This window comes from Pipistrellus hanaki, assembly GCF_964339955.1.
Source record: "Pipistrellus hanaki genome assembly, chromosome: 1".
NCBI lineage: Eukaryota > Metazoa > Chordata > Mammalia > Chiroptera > Vespertilionidae > Pipistrellus > Pipistrellus hanaki.
In genome coordinates this window covers 87,028,522-87,048,567 of record NC_140503.1, presented here as the reverse complement: position 1 = coordinate 87,048,567, position 20,046 = coordinate 87,028,522, and the positions used below count along the sequence as shown (strand labels likewise).

The window sequence follows — 20,046 nt, the reverse complement described above, 5'->3', positions numbered from 1 at the left end:
TTCTTTTTAATGTTTAGAACTTTATGCTATAATGACATATGTTTTTAAAAGTTTTCATGTCTCATACTTATTATTCTCTCTGTGTGTTTCATTTTTCTTTCAGGATTAAGCATGAAAATATTGTTGCCCTGGAAGACATTTATGAAAGCCCAAATCACTTGTACTTGGTCATGCAACTGTAAGTACCTTTATAAATTGATGAGGGTGGACCAGGGGTTGCAAATTCAAATGCTTAAGGGACCAGCTGGTAAAATACCTGATGTAGTGGGCCAGGTAAGACAGTAGGAAGTGATTAGGGCTGTGGGACACTGGAGATATGTGTTCCCAACTGGAGACAGTTGGCTGAGCACAGGAGGCTGCAGCCTCTCTTGGTCTCCCCTGTGGCTACCGGACTGGACTGGAAATCTGAAGTTTCCACAATGTGACTTGATGCTATCATTGCAGAGTGCACCTACAATGACTGCTTTGCTTTTTAGTGTGCAAGGTCCAAATGTTGCTTCCTGAAAACACTTCTATGGGTCCATTGTGAAGTACACTCTGCTCTTGTCTTGAGGAACTCCCACCCTTGTCCTCATTTCTAGGGAAGCCGGGGGAGGAGCCGCAGGTGGCAGCTGTGTGCTATGTCCCTTCCCTCTGCTCCTCTGCTGCCAGATAAGCACACATGGGACTGAACAGGAGTTCATGCCAGAAATAGAAAGTATAACTGGAGTTAGACCTTGCCATCCCCCCCCTCCCCCCAGTGCAGCCTTTCTGCATTCTAGTAACACCAGAGATTTCCAGACAAGGGAGGAAAGGAGAAAGCTAAATATCAGGTGGTGACTGTACTCGAACATGTGTTTTTTTTGAAATGTAAGATGAAATTAGCCTCCCCTCACACAAAGGCTTCACTCTGAGTAATATAATTCCTAAGAGTAGCCCAGGACTAGGTTTATTAGAATTAAGTGATAGAAACTGTGTAAGTGTTATACTTAAACCATGACCTGAGGAAAGAAATTCTGAAATACCATATTATTGAGCTGAGTGACTGAAAAGGACTTTTGTTGAAGTTCAGAATATACACTTATTATATTTATGATTTTCAGACTTTCAATTACCAAAGCTATTTAGGAGAATTAAGGGTTAGTCTTCCTAACAATTTATTTTTCTCTATTCTCATTTTTCCCTTATGAATGTTTAAACAACACCTTAACTAGAGATGGTGGTGGTGACCAGCAGTTGTATAGATTTGTAAATGATTGTCAGCCATGAGCCTGGCAGTGTGGCGGTTTTGACTGTGGGTTTCCTGCCAGCTCCCAGCTGCCTAAGCACAGTCTTTCCTAGGTGTTTGCTGTCCTGTTGGTTTTACAGTTTGCCACATTTCTGGTTCTTCCTAGAAGCTGGTAGCTTTTCCCAATCGGGGACATTTCCTAGAAGCGGGACTTTTGTAATACCGAATAGTGACTTTGTCTTGCAGAGTCTGCTCTTAAAGAAGCAGGTGAATCCATTTTCCACCAAATATTGACTGCCCAATAGGAAGACTGTGACATTCTGGTGACAAGAAAAAGCCCCCCAAAATGACAGTAGTGTATTTAAATGTGTGTTTTTTTTTTATTAGTGATGCAGAAAAACAAAAGATTTAGTACTTTTGTTCTCTGTTGGAACTTTCACTTGAACCAGTTAAAAAGTACTCCAAATACATAAATCTCAGTCCTGACTCTTACTAGCTGGGTGAATTCGGGCAAATAACTGTACTTCTCTGAATATCAGTTTCCTTAAATGGAGCAAAATGGGGATAACAGTAATATTTACATTAGTGGGCTATAGTCAGTGTTGAGTGAGAGAAATCCATCTCATTTCACTAGTATGTCTCTGCAGATAAAGTTGTAAATTGAACTATTGTAGGTTGTGAACCATCTGTATCCTTACCAGCAGAAGTTTATTAAAGATTGGTTAGCCTGAGAGCATATGAGAGTCTAGAACAGAATGAACCTTAGAACGAAGTTTGGGAATATCGCACTGTCAGCACAGCTGTCCGGTCCCTCACCGAGCTTTTCTATCAGGCTTTCCATTCTTTGACAATTATCCTCAATATAGACCACACTCATTCAGAATTTGTTCTCGTGCAGAGAGGAGTGGACTGAAATGAACTCTCGGGGGGCACTGGGTGAGGTTTGTCAGGCAAATGAATCACAAAATCCATGTCTAGAGGCAGTGCTTGAAGTACCTAAGGAAAAAAACTGCGTGCACTGTTATACATTGAACGCACTACTTGCATAAACACTGGATATGCTAATTATGTACTTAACTGCTATGAATTCTTTTTCATTGGTTCTCAGCACCTTATTAAAAAAATCAGCTTTATTGAGTTATAATTTGCATACAATTAACTGCACCTATTTAACGGAACAATTTAGTGATGAATGTGAGAGTATCATGCCCAGGAAGCCGCCACCATGACCAAGAGCAGGAAATTTCCCAAAGATTCCTTGTGGTCATTTCACATGGTCCCTCCCTCGCATCTGAGCCCAGCCAACCAGTGGTCCACTTTCACTCAGGAGAGTCTTTTGCATTTTCTAAAATACTGTATACATGGGATTACATAGCAGGCACAGTTTTGTGTCTGGTGTATGTTGCTCATCATGATTATTGACATTCATCATGTAGTAATGTGGGTCAGTTGTTTCTTCCTTCTTATTATTGAGCAGGAGTCCCTTGTTCTTGATAGGTCTCATTTTATTCACTCACTTGTTGGTAGACATTTGGGTTGTTTCCAGGTTTGGGGCTATTATGAATAAAATTGCTGTGAACATTCATGTCCAAGCCTTGCTATAGGTGTATGTTTGGGTGAAGATCTGGTAGTAGAATGAGTGGGCTACAGAGGAGGTGTTATTCTGAACTTTTTAATAAACTGCCAGTTTTCCAGAGTTGTTTTACCGTTTTATATTTTCACCTGCTATTTAGACAATCAACTTGCTTCACAGTATGAGTTCCAGTTCTTTACATTCTTGCCAACACTTGACGTTTCCAGTTTTTTTCAATTGTAGCCATTTTAATAGGAGTGCAATGGTATCTCATTCTGGTTTTAATTTGCATTTCCCTGATGATACATGATGTCAGTCATCTTTTTATGTCTTCATGGGTCACTACCATATCTTCCATTCAAATCCTTTACTCATTTTTTATTGGATTTTTCATCATCATATTATGGGTTGAAAGTGTTCTTTATATATTCTTTTATATATTCTGTTCTTTGTGGATATACGTAGGATGAATATTTGCTTCCATTCTGTAGCTTGCTTGCTTTTATTTTCTTAATGGTGTTCTTTTAAAAACAGCTTTATTTAGATACAATTTTTAAAAAATTAAAATAACATAATACATATGTTAAAAAATTTAGCTTCTTTCTGTTGATTGTCTAAATATCAGAAAATACTATAGGCACAATAATTACTCTTGCACATATTTGCAGAGTTTAATCAATTATTTAAAAATATTTTTATTGACTTCAGAGATGGGGAGGGAGGGAAGGAGGGAGAGGGGGGGAGAGAGAGATCAATGATGAGAAAAAATCCCCCCACAGAATGAAATCTGCTTAGACTGAACCCTCACAGACTAAACCCCTCACAGACTGAAACCCTCAGACACTGAACTCCTCACATATTGAAACCTCCACAAACTAAACCTTCACAGACTTTAAAATTAAAAATAATTCTATTTTAAAAATAGTTATTAAACAAAAATTTTATAGACCCACCAATGTGATAAACACAGAAACAACAGTGGCACCTTTTATACCAAAAATGGACTGATTGGTTACCAACTTATAAAATAGTTTTATCTCTGATTAGACGCCTAGTGCATGAGATTCATGCACTGGGGGGTACCTTAGCCTGGCCTGCAACCTCTTGCAGCCTGGGACCCTTTAGGGAATGTCTGTGTGCCAGCTTAGGTGGGTAGAGTGGTCTTAGGCAGATATCCTCCTGAGAGTCTTTAGTGCTGGCATGGAGGCAGGAGAGGCTTTCACCATTGCCACTGCACTCGCCAGCTGTGAGCCCAGCTTCTGGCTGAGTGGTGCTCCCCCTGTGGGAGTGCACTGACCACCAGGGGACAGCTCGTGCATTGAATGTCTGCCCCCTGGTGGTCAGTGCACATCATAGCGACCAATCATTCTACCATTCGGTCAATTTGCATATTAGACTTTTATTATATAGGATGCTTTTTAAAAAAGCATGATGAAAGAGAATCATTGATTGGCTGTCTCCTGCATGCCACACACTGTAGATCAAGCCTGCAACCCAGACACATACATTGACCAGGAATTGAACTGGTGACCTCTTAGTTCATGGGGTTGACACTCAACCACTGAGCCACACCTGCCTGGGCTCTGATACCTTTTTTAGCCTGTCTTCTCTCTAGGAATTAAACCATTTTTGTCTTTTTTCATTGTCTCATACATGTTTTTTTCATGTTCTTTTTGCTCTTATTTGCTTACATGTCTGTCTTTTCTAACTGTAAGCTACTTGAGAACAGGATCATTGTCCTATTATTTTGGCATCCTCAAGGTCTACCCTAATGCCTGACCCATAATAGGTCCATAATGATTGTTAAGCTAATCAATTTAGGACTCTAGATGTTTTTTAACAAACATCCTAAAAACTAACCTATTATTAAACCTTTGTATTCAACACCATACCATTTTTTGTCATTCACCCATCCAACAGTCATTTATTCAGACCCCTAGTGACTAAGCAAATGAGGACCAAAACATTTCAGGGCAGCTACACATGGCATTTTCACTCATAATGGATGCGTGAGTGCACTTGAAAAAGGATGAGGTTGCATTGCATACAGATGTGGCACCTGATGCCTTTCAAACAAATGAATTAAGCCATAGAGAATACACAACATTAAGTGGGGGAGAATTCTTGTCTGGGAGTGTGATGTGCACAGAGGTCACTGATAGACACACACCAGAGCCCTTCGGCCAGTGTGTGTAGCTCATGACAAGTCACTGAGGCTCCTGTGCAGGGACGTGGCCACAGCAGGAAATGCTTTCTAACAACTTGGTGAGAAGCAGTCATTACCCGGAAGAGTGGAGTTCCTTGCGTGGGCAGGGCTGTCCATGGTCAGTGACATCCAACAGCATCTCTGGAGGGTCAGACAGGATGCGGGGAGGAGGAGAAACTGTTTGGCCAGACCTGGGATAAGGAAGTGAGTGTCTCAGAAACAGGCCCAACCAGGATATTTCCTCCTGATTCATGCTAAGTTCTTTGGAAGAAGAGACTAGCTATTTTAGGTATCAAGCCCTTGGAAAAGGCCCTCAAAGGAAGTAGCTGAATTTTTAAAAGACTTTTCTGAGTAAAATAAGAGGTTATTGATTCATGTGTCTAAATGCTAAAAATCAGCCCTGACCAGTTTGGCTCAGTGGATAGAGCATCAGCCTGCAGACTCAAAGTTCCCAGGTTCACTTCCGGTCAAGGGCATGTATTTTGTTTGCAGGCACATCCCCAGAAGTGAATGTCCAGGAGACAACCGATCGATGTTTCTCTCTCATTGATGTTTCTAACTCTCTATCCCTCTCTCTTCCTCTCTGTAAAAAAAAAAAAAATCAATAAGATACATTTAAATGCTAAAAATCATGCAAATAATGGGATTTTTCTAAAATAATTTTAAATGACTGCTTATTTTAAAAATCACAGTATATATTTAATAAGTTTCTGTAGCCACAGTTTGTAAAAATAGTGTGATCTGTCAGCTTATTGTGTAATTATATTATATATAGCCCTGTTGGTGATCCTTAGAATGAAAAGGGAAAACTAAGAATATATTGAGAAGAAGTCGGGAGTTGGGCGAAATTTTTTCTAATCATTGTCCTTTTTAATTATTTATTATCTCTTTTTTGATGTCAAGTTCTCCAAACTCTGAAAATATAGTTAACCCTGAATAAGTTACCCTTTCCTACATAAATGGAGCAAACATTTATCTAGGGTGTTTCATTTATAATATCCAGGTAGAAACGGGAGCGAAGCCGCTGTCTCCTGTGATTCCAGCTGGGCCTGTAACTGAATGATGGCTTTCAAGGGCTCCTAAAGAGTTAGGCCGCGTCCTCCACATTTTATATTAAAACACTGCTTTTCAACTCCACTGTCCTAGGACTCTGTCCTATAGTGTAGGGATGTGTAAAAACCCCGGCACACCTGAGTTTCAGCATCTTTTCGAGGACTCCACGCCGAGAGGTTGGCTCACTCACATTTGCAGGAGCCACCTGAAATCGGTAGTAACTACAGTATTAACTTTGCTCAAATGTCTGCCTTCCCAAGTCGTGCCACTTGTTTAACTGATAGTGAGCTGACCCAGGCCCCTCACAAAAGCCTGGGTTGTTGATCATCTGTTCCCAGCAAAAGTTCTCCAGCCACTGAATTATGCACATTTCTGTTGGGAAAGGTCACTGCAGGTCCCAGCAGGGACTCACTGTCTCCACCTTCTCCCTGTTCTCAGCCATCCTGGGCTTGATAGGAAGAGAAGGAATGACATTGTTGAATGTCGGAAACAATGTCATGAAATAGTTAGGACTGGAGCGTGTGCAGAGATGGATGGACTCTCACCCTGAAGACAGAGGAGTGGCTAAGAACAGGAGTTTTAGACTCTTCAGGAGAGCTTTGTAGGAGAGGGTGTATGAGGGCTGGAGGGACTCTGCCTTGCCTGCTTCTGCCCTTCAGATGCATCTTATTTTGTTCCATCTGTGTCTGCGGATGGCCCAGGGAGCTGATGCAGTCGCTGTGCCAAGAAAGAAACATGCTTCTGTGGATTGGAGTAACAGTGGCAACAGTGACACCCAGGAAGTGGCAATTGCAAGTTGCAACAGCAGTAGTTCCAAAGCAAGTGTTTCTAAGGTTCTCAGCTGAGCCTATTTAGAAGTTAACATTGTTTAGGCATTGAAAAGTCCATCAATATTCCATCTACATACATGGGAATATCCCCCAATTGAGGCTGCTTTGTATGTGCTGATATGGGAAGGTTGGGAAGACATGAGGTGAATGAATAAGCACCATGCATTATATTGTGTAGTGTGTACTATTATTTCTGTTTTTAAACAAGTTATGTAGGTGCATATATGCTTTTTTGTGAGGAACCATCTGGAAGAATATTTAGAAAATTGCTAGGGGTTGATTCTTGGAGAAAAGATTGGGTGTTTGGTGTAGGAAGAAAACTTATTTTTTACTATATATCCCTTTGTACTATTAGAATTTCCTTTTCTTTTTTTTTTTTTTTTTTTTTTTTTTTTTTACCATATTCAAAAAGTTTTAAGAGGCTCTGTTTATACCTATTCCCAGGTTCTTGGACTTGTAACACACACCAGATCTTTAAGATCCTTGGGTTCCTTAAGCAGACTGGATCTTTCACTGCCAGTCTCAAATATTAATTATTTTGCTCCCACCAACCAAATTATCACAGCAGTGAGCAGCAATTGTTAGCATAAAAAAAATTTCATTTTCTGCTACAACCAGAACTTAAATCTTTGTCTTTGAAGATGTGAGTGAGAAAGGGAGGCAGTAACATCAGGTTCTAAATGGGAAAAGGTCTGATGTGGTGCATTTTGAGCACAGATTCAATTTTAGTATCAGCCTTCATACTGAGCCTTTAATGAGCTCACTGAGCAATTTATGTTGACTCAGAATCAGCTGTTCTCTTTGATTTATTGATCCTATGCTCAGAAAAAAAAAAATACCACATGGTAAGTTTTGATAAAGAGCCTTTTCACACAATATCTCCTGTGTTGTGTTCTCAAAATTGTGGGCCAGGAGTTTTTATCTCTTCCTATTGGGTTTCACATTTGGAGTGGATTAGAGATGTTTAATGTTCATTATGATTTTAGTGTATGATTGTGGAGTCTTTTGTGAATTTATGAGCTTCCTCTAATTTTGTTGTAATGTGAAATGGTTGAAGGAGAATCATGAATGATGGCTAAATCATAGCAAAATTATGCTTTCTCATGATCAAGTTATGAATAAACCAAAGGCAGAGGGCTGTACAAAGCAGAAGCAGGGGCACCAGCTAGAGCAGGAAGCAGCACTTGCCACAGTGTAAGCAAGAGAGCCCTTGACTGAAATACAGACCACTTCTCTCAATTCTGGAATAAATAAAGAGGGAACATTGATGTTAACAGCTCCTCAGGGCTGCAGTGGCAGGAGCGCTTGGCTTTCCTGCTGAAGGACTATGTGGCTGTCACAAACTGTGCTTCTCTACCAATTATCCCCATGCTTTTCCCTCACCACATCTCAGGGACATCTCGGCTTGTAAGCCCGGGGACAGTTTGTTTCCATTTGTGTGACTGACAGACTCTGAGCGTGGCCATCAATACAATTGGTTAATGACCTAGATATGCAAGTCTCTGAACGAACTATTAAAATTAGTTGAAAACAAATAGTCCCTGCTTATGGACATTATAAGAAACAGCAGGAAATCAAGGCGCATGAAATATCATTTAAATTCATGCTCTGCTCAGAAAGTCTATTTTCATGATCTAATTTTGTTTTGCCTGGTTAGGAAATACCCGTGTGAATATGTCCTCTCATTTTCCACAGTAGCCTTTCAATCCTTTTAATGACATCTCTCCTGCCTCCAGGTGAGAGTGGCTTGTGATTACACCTGTGTGAGTTGCTTGACAGAACTCTATTTGCTATAAATGTCTGAATCATTGAGGCAACACAAGTCTGCTTTCATTTTTAACAAAACTGTTTACTTAAATAAGAATAAATAGAAACCAATCACTAATTACTAACCTCTGTTTAGCTTCTCAAAGAAGACGAATAATGAAGAGAAAGATTTAAAAAATTATAAGCAGCTCAGAAGTGTTTGCTGCCTTAATAGTACACTTTCACTTTAATATTGGAAATTTTCCCCTGCCATGTTTGGGTAGAAAACTCAGCTTGCACCCTTTCGATCCACAAGTCAGCGAGGCTGTGTACCCCCTTCAACGGCCCAAAATTCCTTTTAATTCCTGAAACACTTTAGCTTGTCCTCAAATGTCTCTGTATGAGTTACAATCTCAGATTTTTTTAGAAGGTTGTTTATGCTTCTGAGAAAGGAAGCATGAAGTTCCCTTCCCAGCAGCCCCTAAGACACTTTAGAAGAGGGAGATTGGCTTTCCACACCATTGCCTTCCTGCTTCACACCACTTGGATTAAATTGAAGGAGGAGAGATTATGACCATGCTATCAGGTAGCTATATTTTTTTCACTTAGGAGCTTCCCCCCAGAAACCAGCTTTAATCTCACTGGATTGTCTCCTTCTACCCACCCCTCCCCATTTTAACAAGGCTTTATTGGTTTAAATCTCTATTAATTGGTTGGGAATCTCATTAAACAAAGCATACTCTTTCATAACATGTTTCTCCTTTTGGCCGTTTGACAACCTGCTTCATAAAGTGGCTTTGCTTCTCTCTCACTCCTCATCCATTTGAACAGAAAACTTTGCTAAAAGCATTTAGGCAGTGGTCTTCTCACAAGAGTGTAGCTATTAGGAATTGGTTTGAACTGAACCTACTTTTTACAACTTAAAATATCTTTATATTCAGTTTATTATTAAGTAGAAAACAAAGTAAGGCTTACATTTGGTCAGGTTTTTTTTAAAATATATTTTATTGATATTTTACAGAAAGGAAGAGAGAGGGATAGAGAGCTAGAAACATCGATGAGAGAGAATCATCGAACAGCTACCTCTTGCACCCCCCCCCCCCCCACCACCAGGGATGTGCCTGCAACCAATGTACATGACCTTGACCGGAATCGAACCCGGGACCTTTCAGTCCGCAGGCCAACGCTCTATCCACTGAGCCAAACCGGTTTCGGCTGGTCAGTTTATTTTTATGGTTCATTCTGATTTGGGGTTCACAGTTTCATTGCAGGTTTGTGCAAAGTAAACAGGACATTAATGTACAGAGTGTGTAGAGTGCAGAGATCATGGGTGCCAGCAGATATTCATCTTGTTTTATGACCTGGCCTTGTCAGTGGCACCATCCTATCATCCAAATGCGGGTCCTGTGCACTGAGACTGGCTGGTTCCCTTTGGTCTCGATGTGGCCCTGTTGGCTTCACGCAAGCTTTGCAGTGACCACATAGGTCACATGACTGTAGACTTGATGGGAGCTAGGAAAACTACTGTTTCCTGATGCAAGTGATCAGACATGTATGGCTGAACCGCTGAGCTCTGGAATAGCAAATAGGGTGTCTAGAAAGTTTTGCTTCCTTTTTCCCAAAATTCTTGAAAGCTGTCTTTAAAATGATACTTGAAACAGATTAAGGGCCAAGGTATGTAGGGCCTTCTAGGAATTAGGCTGACATGAAATAGTATAGTATTCAAAGCAATGAAGATGAACAAATAGAAATGAGCAGTTATGTATGGAGATGCAAAGACCTTGGACAAAAGAGGTTAGATACCTGGCATAGGGCTCATTTTTTCTATATTTTTACATTAAATACATGTAGGAATCAACTCTGTAAATAAAATGAAGAAGAGTAGAAGGAGGCCTTCTATAACAAAAACAAAAACAAAAAAACCAACAAACATTTATATCCTATTCTTTGAGCTACTAGAGGGATTGAACAATTGTATAATCATTTTGGAAGGTAATCTGGCTACATCTCTCAGCATTTTATACATTTTTATCTCAGCATTCAATACTCTTTGACCCAGCACCTCTAAGTATAGACATTTGTCCAACAAATAGGTTTATTGACTCTTTATTTGTGATGAAAAAAAAACACAAAAGCAGAAACAAACTATTAATAGGAAAGACTGGTTACATAAATTATAGTGCATCACTATAGTACACCACTACACAGATAGATTAATATGTGCTGATATGGAAAATTATTCAAGCTTATTATTCATATATAATACTTATTTAAATATCCATTTATTATTCACACACATGCCCTTTTAGAAAAAAGAGGACATATTACATACGTTTTTTTAAAGTTTCATAATCGTTTTCAAAATGAACATAGCAAAATTATAGAACAGATTCATTAAGAAACATTTTTGGTTAATTACAGGAAGTAGGGTGGGGGGTTGAGTAAAACTGGCTTTCTCCATTTTGTTCCCTTCTATAACATTTGCATTTTTAAGCTATAGGATGTATTGTTTTTACAATATACAAAATAGATCTCCCTTAAAACAACAAAGAGATACATACTTAATAGAATGCCTGAAATCCAAAAACCTAACAATTGCTGGCAAGGATGTGGAGCAACAAGAACTCTCATTCATTGCTGAAAGGAATGTGAAAATAGTACATTTTGGAAGACAGTTTGGTGGTTTCTTATAACTAAACATAGTCTTACTGGATGATCCAGCAATCATGTTTCTTAAGGCTTTACCAAATGGAATTGAAAACATTATGTCCACAGAAACCTGTGCATGAATGTTTATAGCAGCTTAATTCATAATTGCCAAAAACTTAAGCAACAAGATGTTCTTCAATGAGCAAATGGGTAAACAGACTATGGTACATCCATACAGTTAATATCATTCTGTGACAAAATGGAATATGTGCAAACTATCAAAACATTGGGGAGTCTTAAATATATGAGCTGCACATGTTGACTTTCTTTTAAAGAGTAGTGTGGAGAGGAAAAAAAGAAGCTTTATAGTGGGGAAAGCCAACAGAGAGTGCCTCAGCCAGATGATCAATGCCAACATCAAAAGCGACAAGCCATGCTGATATTATGTGATACTACTAGTATTACTACTACTACTACTACTGATAATAATCCCATCTAATAAAAGAGTAATATGCAAATTAACCCAACCTCTGCTATACCCACAAGCCATGTCCACCAGCTAATCAGGAGCAAGTATGCAAATTAACCCAGCCCAGGTGGCTGTGGCCATGGAATGAGCAGGAGGCTTGGGTTTCCCCCAGCAATGGAGGAAGCCAAGTTTCCTGCACACCCTCGCTGACCCAGGCCTTCGCATAAGGTTATAAAGTTTCAATTATAGAAGATAAATAAATCCCACATACCAGAGCCTCTGCTTGGGTCACCAGGGGACATGGCCAGCCTGCAAACTACCACAGGCCCCTCACCTAGGCCACCCGACACTCCGAGGGAACCCTCACCTTGATCCAGGACACCCTTCAGGGAAAACCAACTGGCCCCCACCATGCACCATGCCTCTATCTTATCTAATAAAATAGTAACATGCAAATTGACCATCACTCCAACACACAAGATGGCTGCCTCCATGTGGACATAAGATAGCTGCCACAAGATGACCAGCAGAAGAGGGCAATTGGGAGGGACCATGTCTGCAAGAGAGAGCAGTTAGGAATGACCAGTCCTGCAGGAGAGGGCAGTTAGGGGCAATCAGGCTGGCAGGGGAGCAGTTAGGCATCAATTGGGCTGGTAGGGGAGTGGTTAGGGGGTCATCAGGCTGGCAGGCAGAAGCAGATAGGGGCAATCAGCAAGGCAGGCAGGCAAGAAGTTGGGAGCCAGCAGTCCTGGATGGTGAGAGGGATGTCTGATCAGGCCTAAACAGGCAGTCGGACATCCCTTGAAGGATCCCAGATTAAAAAGGGTGCAGGCTGGGCTGCGGGACAACCCCACCCCCACCCCCCCAATCCCCGTACAAGAATTTTGTGCACCAGGCCTCTAGTAATAATAATAAATTTTACCTCTGTGGTCTTCATTCCCAAAACCCATAACCACAGTCTAATCAAGAGAAAAAGATCAGACAAATCACAATTGAGGGACATTCTATAAAATAATGGACCTGTCCTCAAAACCGTCAAGGTCATCTCAAACAAGGAATGTTAGAGTATCTGCCCCAGCCAAGAAGAGTCTGAGGAAACAATGACCACTAAATGTAATATGGTAACCTAAGCACAGTCCTGGAATGGAAAAAGGACATTCTGTTAAAATAAATAAATAAATAAATAAATAAATAAATAAATAAATAAATAAATAAAGGAGCCCTGGCTGGTTCGGCGCAGTGGATAGAGCATCAGCTGCGGACTGAAAGGTCCTAGGTTCGATTCTGGTCTAGGGCACATGCCTGGATTGCAGGCTCGATCCCCAGTAGGGGGAGTGCATGAGGCAGCCAATCAATGATTCTCTCTCATCATTGATGTTTCTATCTCTCTCTTTCTCTTCCTCTCTAAAATCAATAAAATATATTTTTAAAGAATAAAGGGAATTTCAATGAAGCATGGGCTTTACTTACTAATGTAATAATATCGGTTATCAATTATGACAAATATACCATATTAATATAAGATGTTAATAATAGGGGAACCTGGATATGGAATACATTGGAGTTTGCTAGAAATCTTTGAAATTTTTCTAGAAATCTAAAATTCTTTTAATATAAAAAATTTATTTAGAAAATAGATCTATACTCCAAATTTGGAAGTATATAAGTTAAAGCATCAACATGAGTTACCTTATGATAGTGGGATAATAAGTGGTTTATTTTGTTTTTTTGGTTTTTTTTGTATATTTATCTATATTTGTATACAATCACCATGTGATATTTAACTTTTAATATACTTAGGAGTTTTTAAAGTGTTGGGCTGACAGAACTAAAGATGAAGCTAGTGTATTCCAGACTTTACTCTCCTCTCCCTCTCCCCATCCCCCCAAATTTATCTACCTTCTTCAGAATGCCAGAGGACTAATGTTTCCTGTTTGGAAAAGAGAGGAAGAAGTTTTGTCATGACTGTATGTTCTTCAGGACTCAGCCAGTCTTTTAGTCCTGTATCCTCTGGGGTTTTGATTTTTAGGCAGGTTTCCTGGCTGACAGCCCTAGGCTCACCCCCTCACCATGCAGAAAGAGCTCTTTTCTCCTCAGAAGTCACGGCAGAAGGCAGGGAGAAACAAACTGCCTGGATGTCCCTCAGCTGCCCTCTGGGATGCTCTGACTGTGGCCCAGGCCCTGGGGCAGGGCAGCTGCCAGGGTTTCCATTGGTGGCATCCCTGTTGGGCTAGGGTCCTGGCCCAAACGTACCTTGCCTTTGCCAGACCTCTCTTCCTGGAGATTCAGCTGTAACTCTACCCCAATCACTAGCTACAGTTCCGTTTCCAATGGGGTGGGTTCCCTGACTGTCCCAGCCTGGATTCCTTAGGTACCAATAGCCAGATCCTGCCTCATCTTACTGACTCACTCCCTTAGACACTGACATTCAGACCATTGGCTTCTGTATCAGTTTTCCTCTTGCTGCTCTAATAAGTGACCAGATTGGTGGCCTAAAACAATACAAAGGTATTATCTTACAGTTCTGGGGGGTCAGAAGTCCAGCATGGGGCTCACTGGGCTAAAGGAAGGTGCCAGCAGGCTGTGTTCCTCCTGGAGCTGCTCGGGAGGAACCTGCTTCCCTGCCTTTTCCAGCTCCTGAGACTGCCTGCGGTCCTTGATTCCTAGGCGCTTCCTCCATCCATCTCACCAGCATAATAACAACCTCCCCATCTCTCTCCTTCTGTCGTATCATCTCCTCTGGCTTTTTTAAGGACCCTTGTGATTAACTTGGTCCAACTTGGATAATCTAGACCAGTGGTCGGCAAACTCACTAGTCAACAGAGCCAAATAGCAACAGTACAACGATTAAAATTTCTTTTGAGAGCCAAAATTTTTTAACTTAAACTTCTTCTAATGCCACTTCTTCAAAAAAGACTCGCCTAGGCCATGGTATTTTGTGGAAGAGTCACACTCAAGGGGCCAAAGAGCCACATATAGCTCTTGAGACGCAGTTTGCCGACCACGAATCTAGGCTATCTTTCTATCTCCAGCTTCTTGATTTAACCACGTCTGCAAAGTCTCTTTGGCTTTGAATGCTTAAAAGACTCACAGGTTGTGGAGAAGAGGATGTGGACACTTTTGGAGAGCCAGGGTTTTGATACCCCAGCCCCTGTCCTCAGGCCCTGCCCTCACAGGCCTGGTTCCTTTCTCTTCAGCCCCGCCCATTCCCAGCTCCCTCCCCTCTCCTCCACAGCCCTGTGACCACTGCACTGTGACAATGACATTGTTAATTATTTTAGGTAAAAGGTAATGTTTCACATCAGATCAAAGGACCCCTGCTTTAGTTCCTGTGGAGTGTCTTTATGTGCCAATGGCTACAGACCACTTAATGGAAACTTTTTTTTCCTTAGTTTTCACACTTTGATTACGTCCTTCCCCCATCCCCCCCGTCCTGCCTCATTGAGGTACTGAAGTCCTGCCCAGCTCTAAAATGTAATGGTTCTGTGAAATAATCTATGTAACAGTATAGTTGATTGAAAAATAATAGGGTGGCCTGGCCAGTATTGCTCAGTGGTTGAGCGTCCACCCAGGAACCAAGAGTTTGAAGTTTGATTCCTGGTCAAGGTACATGTCTGAGTTGTGGGCTCCATCCCTAGTAGGGGGCGTGCAGGAGGCAGCCTATGGTTGATGTTTCTCTTTCATCGATGTTTCTATTATATTTCTCTACTTCTCTCCTTTCTTCTCTCTCTAAAAATCATTAAAAATTTTTTTTTAAATAAAAAGATGGTTCATCTCTCTAGAAATCCTACGAAACTTCTGACTTATAAAAGCAACATCGGAGCTTGAATGTTTCCCACATTTTTTTCAGTAATTGTCCTGTGGTGAAAAGCTTGAAAATTGCTTAAAAATTATCCCAGGAGTCTGAATGCCTGAAGAAATGTTCATCTTCTTAAATCATATATTCATGTTCAACAATAATTGTCTCTTAAGAGATGAAAATGTCATTCTCTAAGAGCTGTCATTGACTGACTAAATTCTGCTTGTAATTCCTGATGTTCTTCAATATATTTGAAAACATAAGCATGTTCTCCTCAGTAGAACAAGTAGTTCCAGTAATAAATTTCAAATTCTTGCTTTCATAGAAAAATAGAACCTTAAAGAAAGTGGCTTGCCGAAACCGGTTTGGCTCAGCGGTAGAGCATCGGTCTGTGGACTGAAAGGTCCCCGGTTTGATTCCAGTTAAGGGCATGTTTGTTGGTTGTGGGCACATCCCCAGTAGGGGGTGTGCAAGAGGCAGCTGGTCGATGTTTCTCTCTCATTGACGTTTCTAGCTCTCTATCTCTCTCCCTTTCTCTTTGTAAAAAATAAATAAATAAAATATATATATTTTTTTTAAAAGTGGCTTACTAACATAATGCTGTGTCAGTTTTAAGTCCAGGGTTAAAAATGGCTCCATCTTGACAGACGGGGTTAATATTCTGCATGGATCCTTTCAAAGTGGATAAGAGTTCCCATATAATCAGTTTTTTTTTTCTGTCACACTGTTACTCTTCATTGAATTAAAAGGTAAAAAAATGATAGTGAATTCAATATAATTTACAGTAAAACACAGACTACTTTAGGTGCAACATAAATTACAATCCCAAACAGGGTGTAGAAATAATATGTAGATTCACCCAGAATCGAGAGGAAATGATGGAATCAGGTCTGGGTTAAATAGTCCTAAAATCTATGGAAATGTTTTTATCTTTCATATGTCTAAGAACAAGAACTAGAACCAGAACTAGAACTTGGGATTCTCTCGGGACCAAAAAATTGTTTCTCTACTTTTAACCTCCTGGCGTGCTGCTCTGTTGCTAAGTGCAGAGCAGTGAAGATTAAGAATAGAAGTCTGGGCTCAACTTCAGCAGTGCTGCAAAGTTTATTGAGAAGGCAACAGCAGTTTTAAAAATCAAGGTCAAGGGAGAGACCCTTGACACAGGCGTACTTCCTGCGTTCCCACTGACATTGTGGAGCCTCTGGCTCCGGTCTGGGGTCTGGCTTTTGGCCAGGCCTGGCTGGAGGGCCAGCGCAGAGGCAGTGGCTGTGTTCCTTTCGGGAACTAAGTGGTGTGAAGGGTCAGTGGCTTTGCAAGCAGTCCACAGGAAATGGCTCTGGTCATTCCCAAAACCAACTCTCAGGAGGTCCATTCAGTTTACTTAGCAAGAATTGTCTTTTGGACAGGAGAGCGTCTGGGGCCTTGGCCTGGCTACTGTTTACTGAAAATGTGAGTCCCAACTCCATGAGGTTGACCAAGGTGAGCAGGTGATGCTCTGCCTTCTTATTTCAGTTCTCATACTATAAATGGTGTCCTTTTTGCTGTCGTTTAGTGCCTATTGTTGGTGCTTTAGCTGTTTCAAACAGCCCCCAACCATCGTGTTGAAGTGCTGCCTAGAGTTCTTAAGCACAGGCAGGCCAGGGTGCCTTATGGAGAAAATGCACGTGACAGCAGTGTTCTCAAGGTAGTGACTTTGTAAGGATTATTCTATTACCAAGCTTGATACAGTTTTAAGTATGGCTACCATGAAGAAACGTGTTTGTGAGAGGGTTTAACATGATGTCTAGTATGTAATAGATGCTCCTTGAATTCTTAGGTGTGTCACGTCCCCAGGAACATTGAACTGACAAGAACTGAGCCACTGCTCCTGGGGGACAGGGCTAGCCTCCTGCGAGCCCTTGGGCACAACTTTCCCATCAACCCTCAGCTCTTCTCCTTGTGTATGTGCGTTTCTGTTTAAAGGCACCTTATTTAATACATATTGTTGGCTCATTAGCATTGGACTCATGGCCAGCAGCACTGTTACTTGTGCCTGAAGGAAGCTTATCTGGCCCCTGCATTTTCTCCATGGGCACCCCAGCCTTCCTGTGCCGAGGAATTCTACCCAGCACTTCAGCTCTGTGCTCGGGGGCTGTTTGAAACAGCGAAAGCACCACCAATAGGCACTAAACGACAGCAGAAAGGACACCATTATAGTATGAGAAGTGAAACAAGAAGACAGAGCATCACCTGGCCACCCTGGTCAACCTCATTGAGCTGGGGCTCACATTTTTTCCGCTCTGTTCATGGTCCTCAATGCCACAAAAGAGCCACAGTATTGATTTGGGGTTACAAAGGAATTTTAGCAAGCATACGGATTTGCAAATATGGAATTCACCAATATGAGAATTGACTATACTTGTATGTTAACTTTTTTTTTTACTAAATATATTTTTCTAACAATGAATAAAGCACAAAAATTATGTATTTGCAGCCCAAAATCCAGACTGGGGCCAGAGGCTCAGTAACATCAGTGGAAAGGCAGGAGGTGCACCTGTGTAAAGGGTCTTTCCCTTGACCTTCATTTTTAAAACCACCATTGCGTTCTGGCAGACGAGGCAGCACTGCTGAGGCTGAGCCGCCGCCTGCTCTGCAGAAGAGCAGCACGCCCGGAGTTAAAGGCGGAGAAACGCTATGTGGTGCCCAACGGACCCCACGTGCTCCTTCTGGTTCTAGTGCTAGAGCTCAGACATATAAATAGTAGAATCACATTGAGAGATTTTTAAGACTATTTAACTCAAATCTAATTCCATCATTTTGTCTCAATTCTGAGTGAAACTGTGTATTTATTCCTGCTTTGGGCTTTACTTTACACTGCCCCTAAAGTAGCCTGTGTTTCACTTTGTAAATTATATTGAGTTCAGCATCATTTCCCCCTTCCTCTTGGGTGTGATTGAAAATATATTGCTTTAGAATAGTTGGCATTTCTACTTTTAGTTGCCTATAACTTATCTTTTAGTGTCCAGTGAATTTCCCCTTCCAGTGGTTTATTCACTGGAATTATAATCTAAAGGAATTTGCAAAAAAAGGAACCCCAAGTGAAAAGCCTTCACAAAGATTGCAAAGATTTTAGTTAATAAATTAATTGCAGTTAATTATCATCATTTCTGTGTTTTAAGTACTCCTCTGAACAGAGTTCGGACTTTCTCCGGTAGGAGCTGGGTGGGGCTGCGGAGCACAGCGGCATATGCCAGTTACCTCTGGCGGGCTAATTGCCTCACCTCTTGTTCAATTTTGTTTAAAGTAGCATGGCTTCCTGAGGGACATCTCTATTCCAAGCCACCCTGTTCTTTTCACTGCAACATGTTCATTGAATCTCCATCTTCCCATGGCCTTCAGGTAATTTGCCAGGGTTTGCTGTTCTTTTTCTCCAAACATAGGGAGTGGTACTCATCTGCTCCTAGAAAGGAAATACGGAGATGTTGCTGCTAGAGCAGACAGATCCCAGACTTAGGGCTTCATGCGATAGAGGCCCTATCTCGTTCATGTGATAGCCAGTTGGGAGCCTGGCAGGGGGCCAGGGTTCTCCCATGCAGGCAGAGACTCTGCTGTGTTCCCTGTGCAGATATGCAGCCAGCAAAAGGGAAAGAAAGCAAGCAGATAACCAGGCAGGAGGTTTTGATGAGGACCCAAGAAGCAGTGTATTCCTCCCCCACATTCCTTAGCTACAACTCATTCGTCTGGCTCCCTCTTAGACATGGGGGTGGAGGGCTGAAAATGTGTGCCCTGGCCGGGCAGCTGCCTCCCAGCAGTAGCCCTCTGTCCATAAAAGGGGAGCATGAATTGTTCACAAACAGCTGGCTGTCCCTGGCACACGGCTGAAGATGGTGTGGGATGCTGTTTTTCATGCCAGGTAGGGCAGTGATAGCAGAGTTGTTGTCAACATTGAGGAGAGAAGGTTGTTGGCAATATTTCTGTCAGAAAGTCCCTATGTTAGTACCACTCCTCTAAGGTCTAGAAGCCTTATTCTCTCCATTTAGGTGGTAAGCAAATACAGTACATGGTGTGGAAATCTGTTTTTGATGTTTTATGGAGTTACTTGGAGGTAGGATCCAGCTGAGCCTTATGCTGAGAAGACACTCAATACATGCTAATTGAGCAAATGGAACAATAGCTCATTTTTACCATGCACTGTGTGGGCTGGGCCTGTATTGAGCACTTTTCATCTCTAAATCACCATTACATCATCACCCAGTTTCTATTATTATGATCTGGGTTTACAGCTAAAGAAGTCCAAAGGCACATAGCTTGCTTACAGCAGGGAGCTGGGGAACAGCAGAACTAGAGTTGAGGCCAAGCCATCCATAGGTGGCAGAGGTTGGGTGAAGAACAAGAGTAGCACCGGGGGTGCAGGAGAATGGCACACTGACCCATATTGGTGCTCCCTGAGGGTTTCCCATAGTGTGCACCACGGTGATTGAAGGTCACGGAGCTGCATTAGTTTAGATCCTGCCAGAGTGGCATCACCGTTCCCT

The 20,046-nt window shown here is 41.5% G+C and overlaps 1 protein-coding gene across 2 annotated transcripts in view; it reads left to right on the top strand.

Moving 5' to 3' along the window:
- The window catches only part of CAMK1D (calcium/calmodulin dependent protein kinase ID), a 351,213-nt gene that overhangs the window by 228,162 nt on the left and 103,005 nt on the right, over positions 1-20,046 (top strand). For both annotated transcript variants that reach the window (XM_084876232.1, XM_084876231.1), the window contains exon 3: positions 104-178. In XM_084876232.1, coding sequence (XP_084732358.1) covers positions 104-178 — 75 coding nt within the window. The remainder of the gene's footprint in view (positions 1-103; positions 179-20,046) is intronic.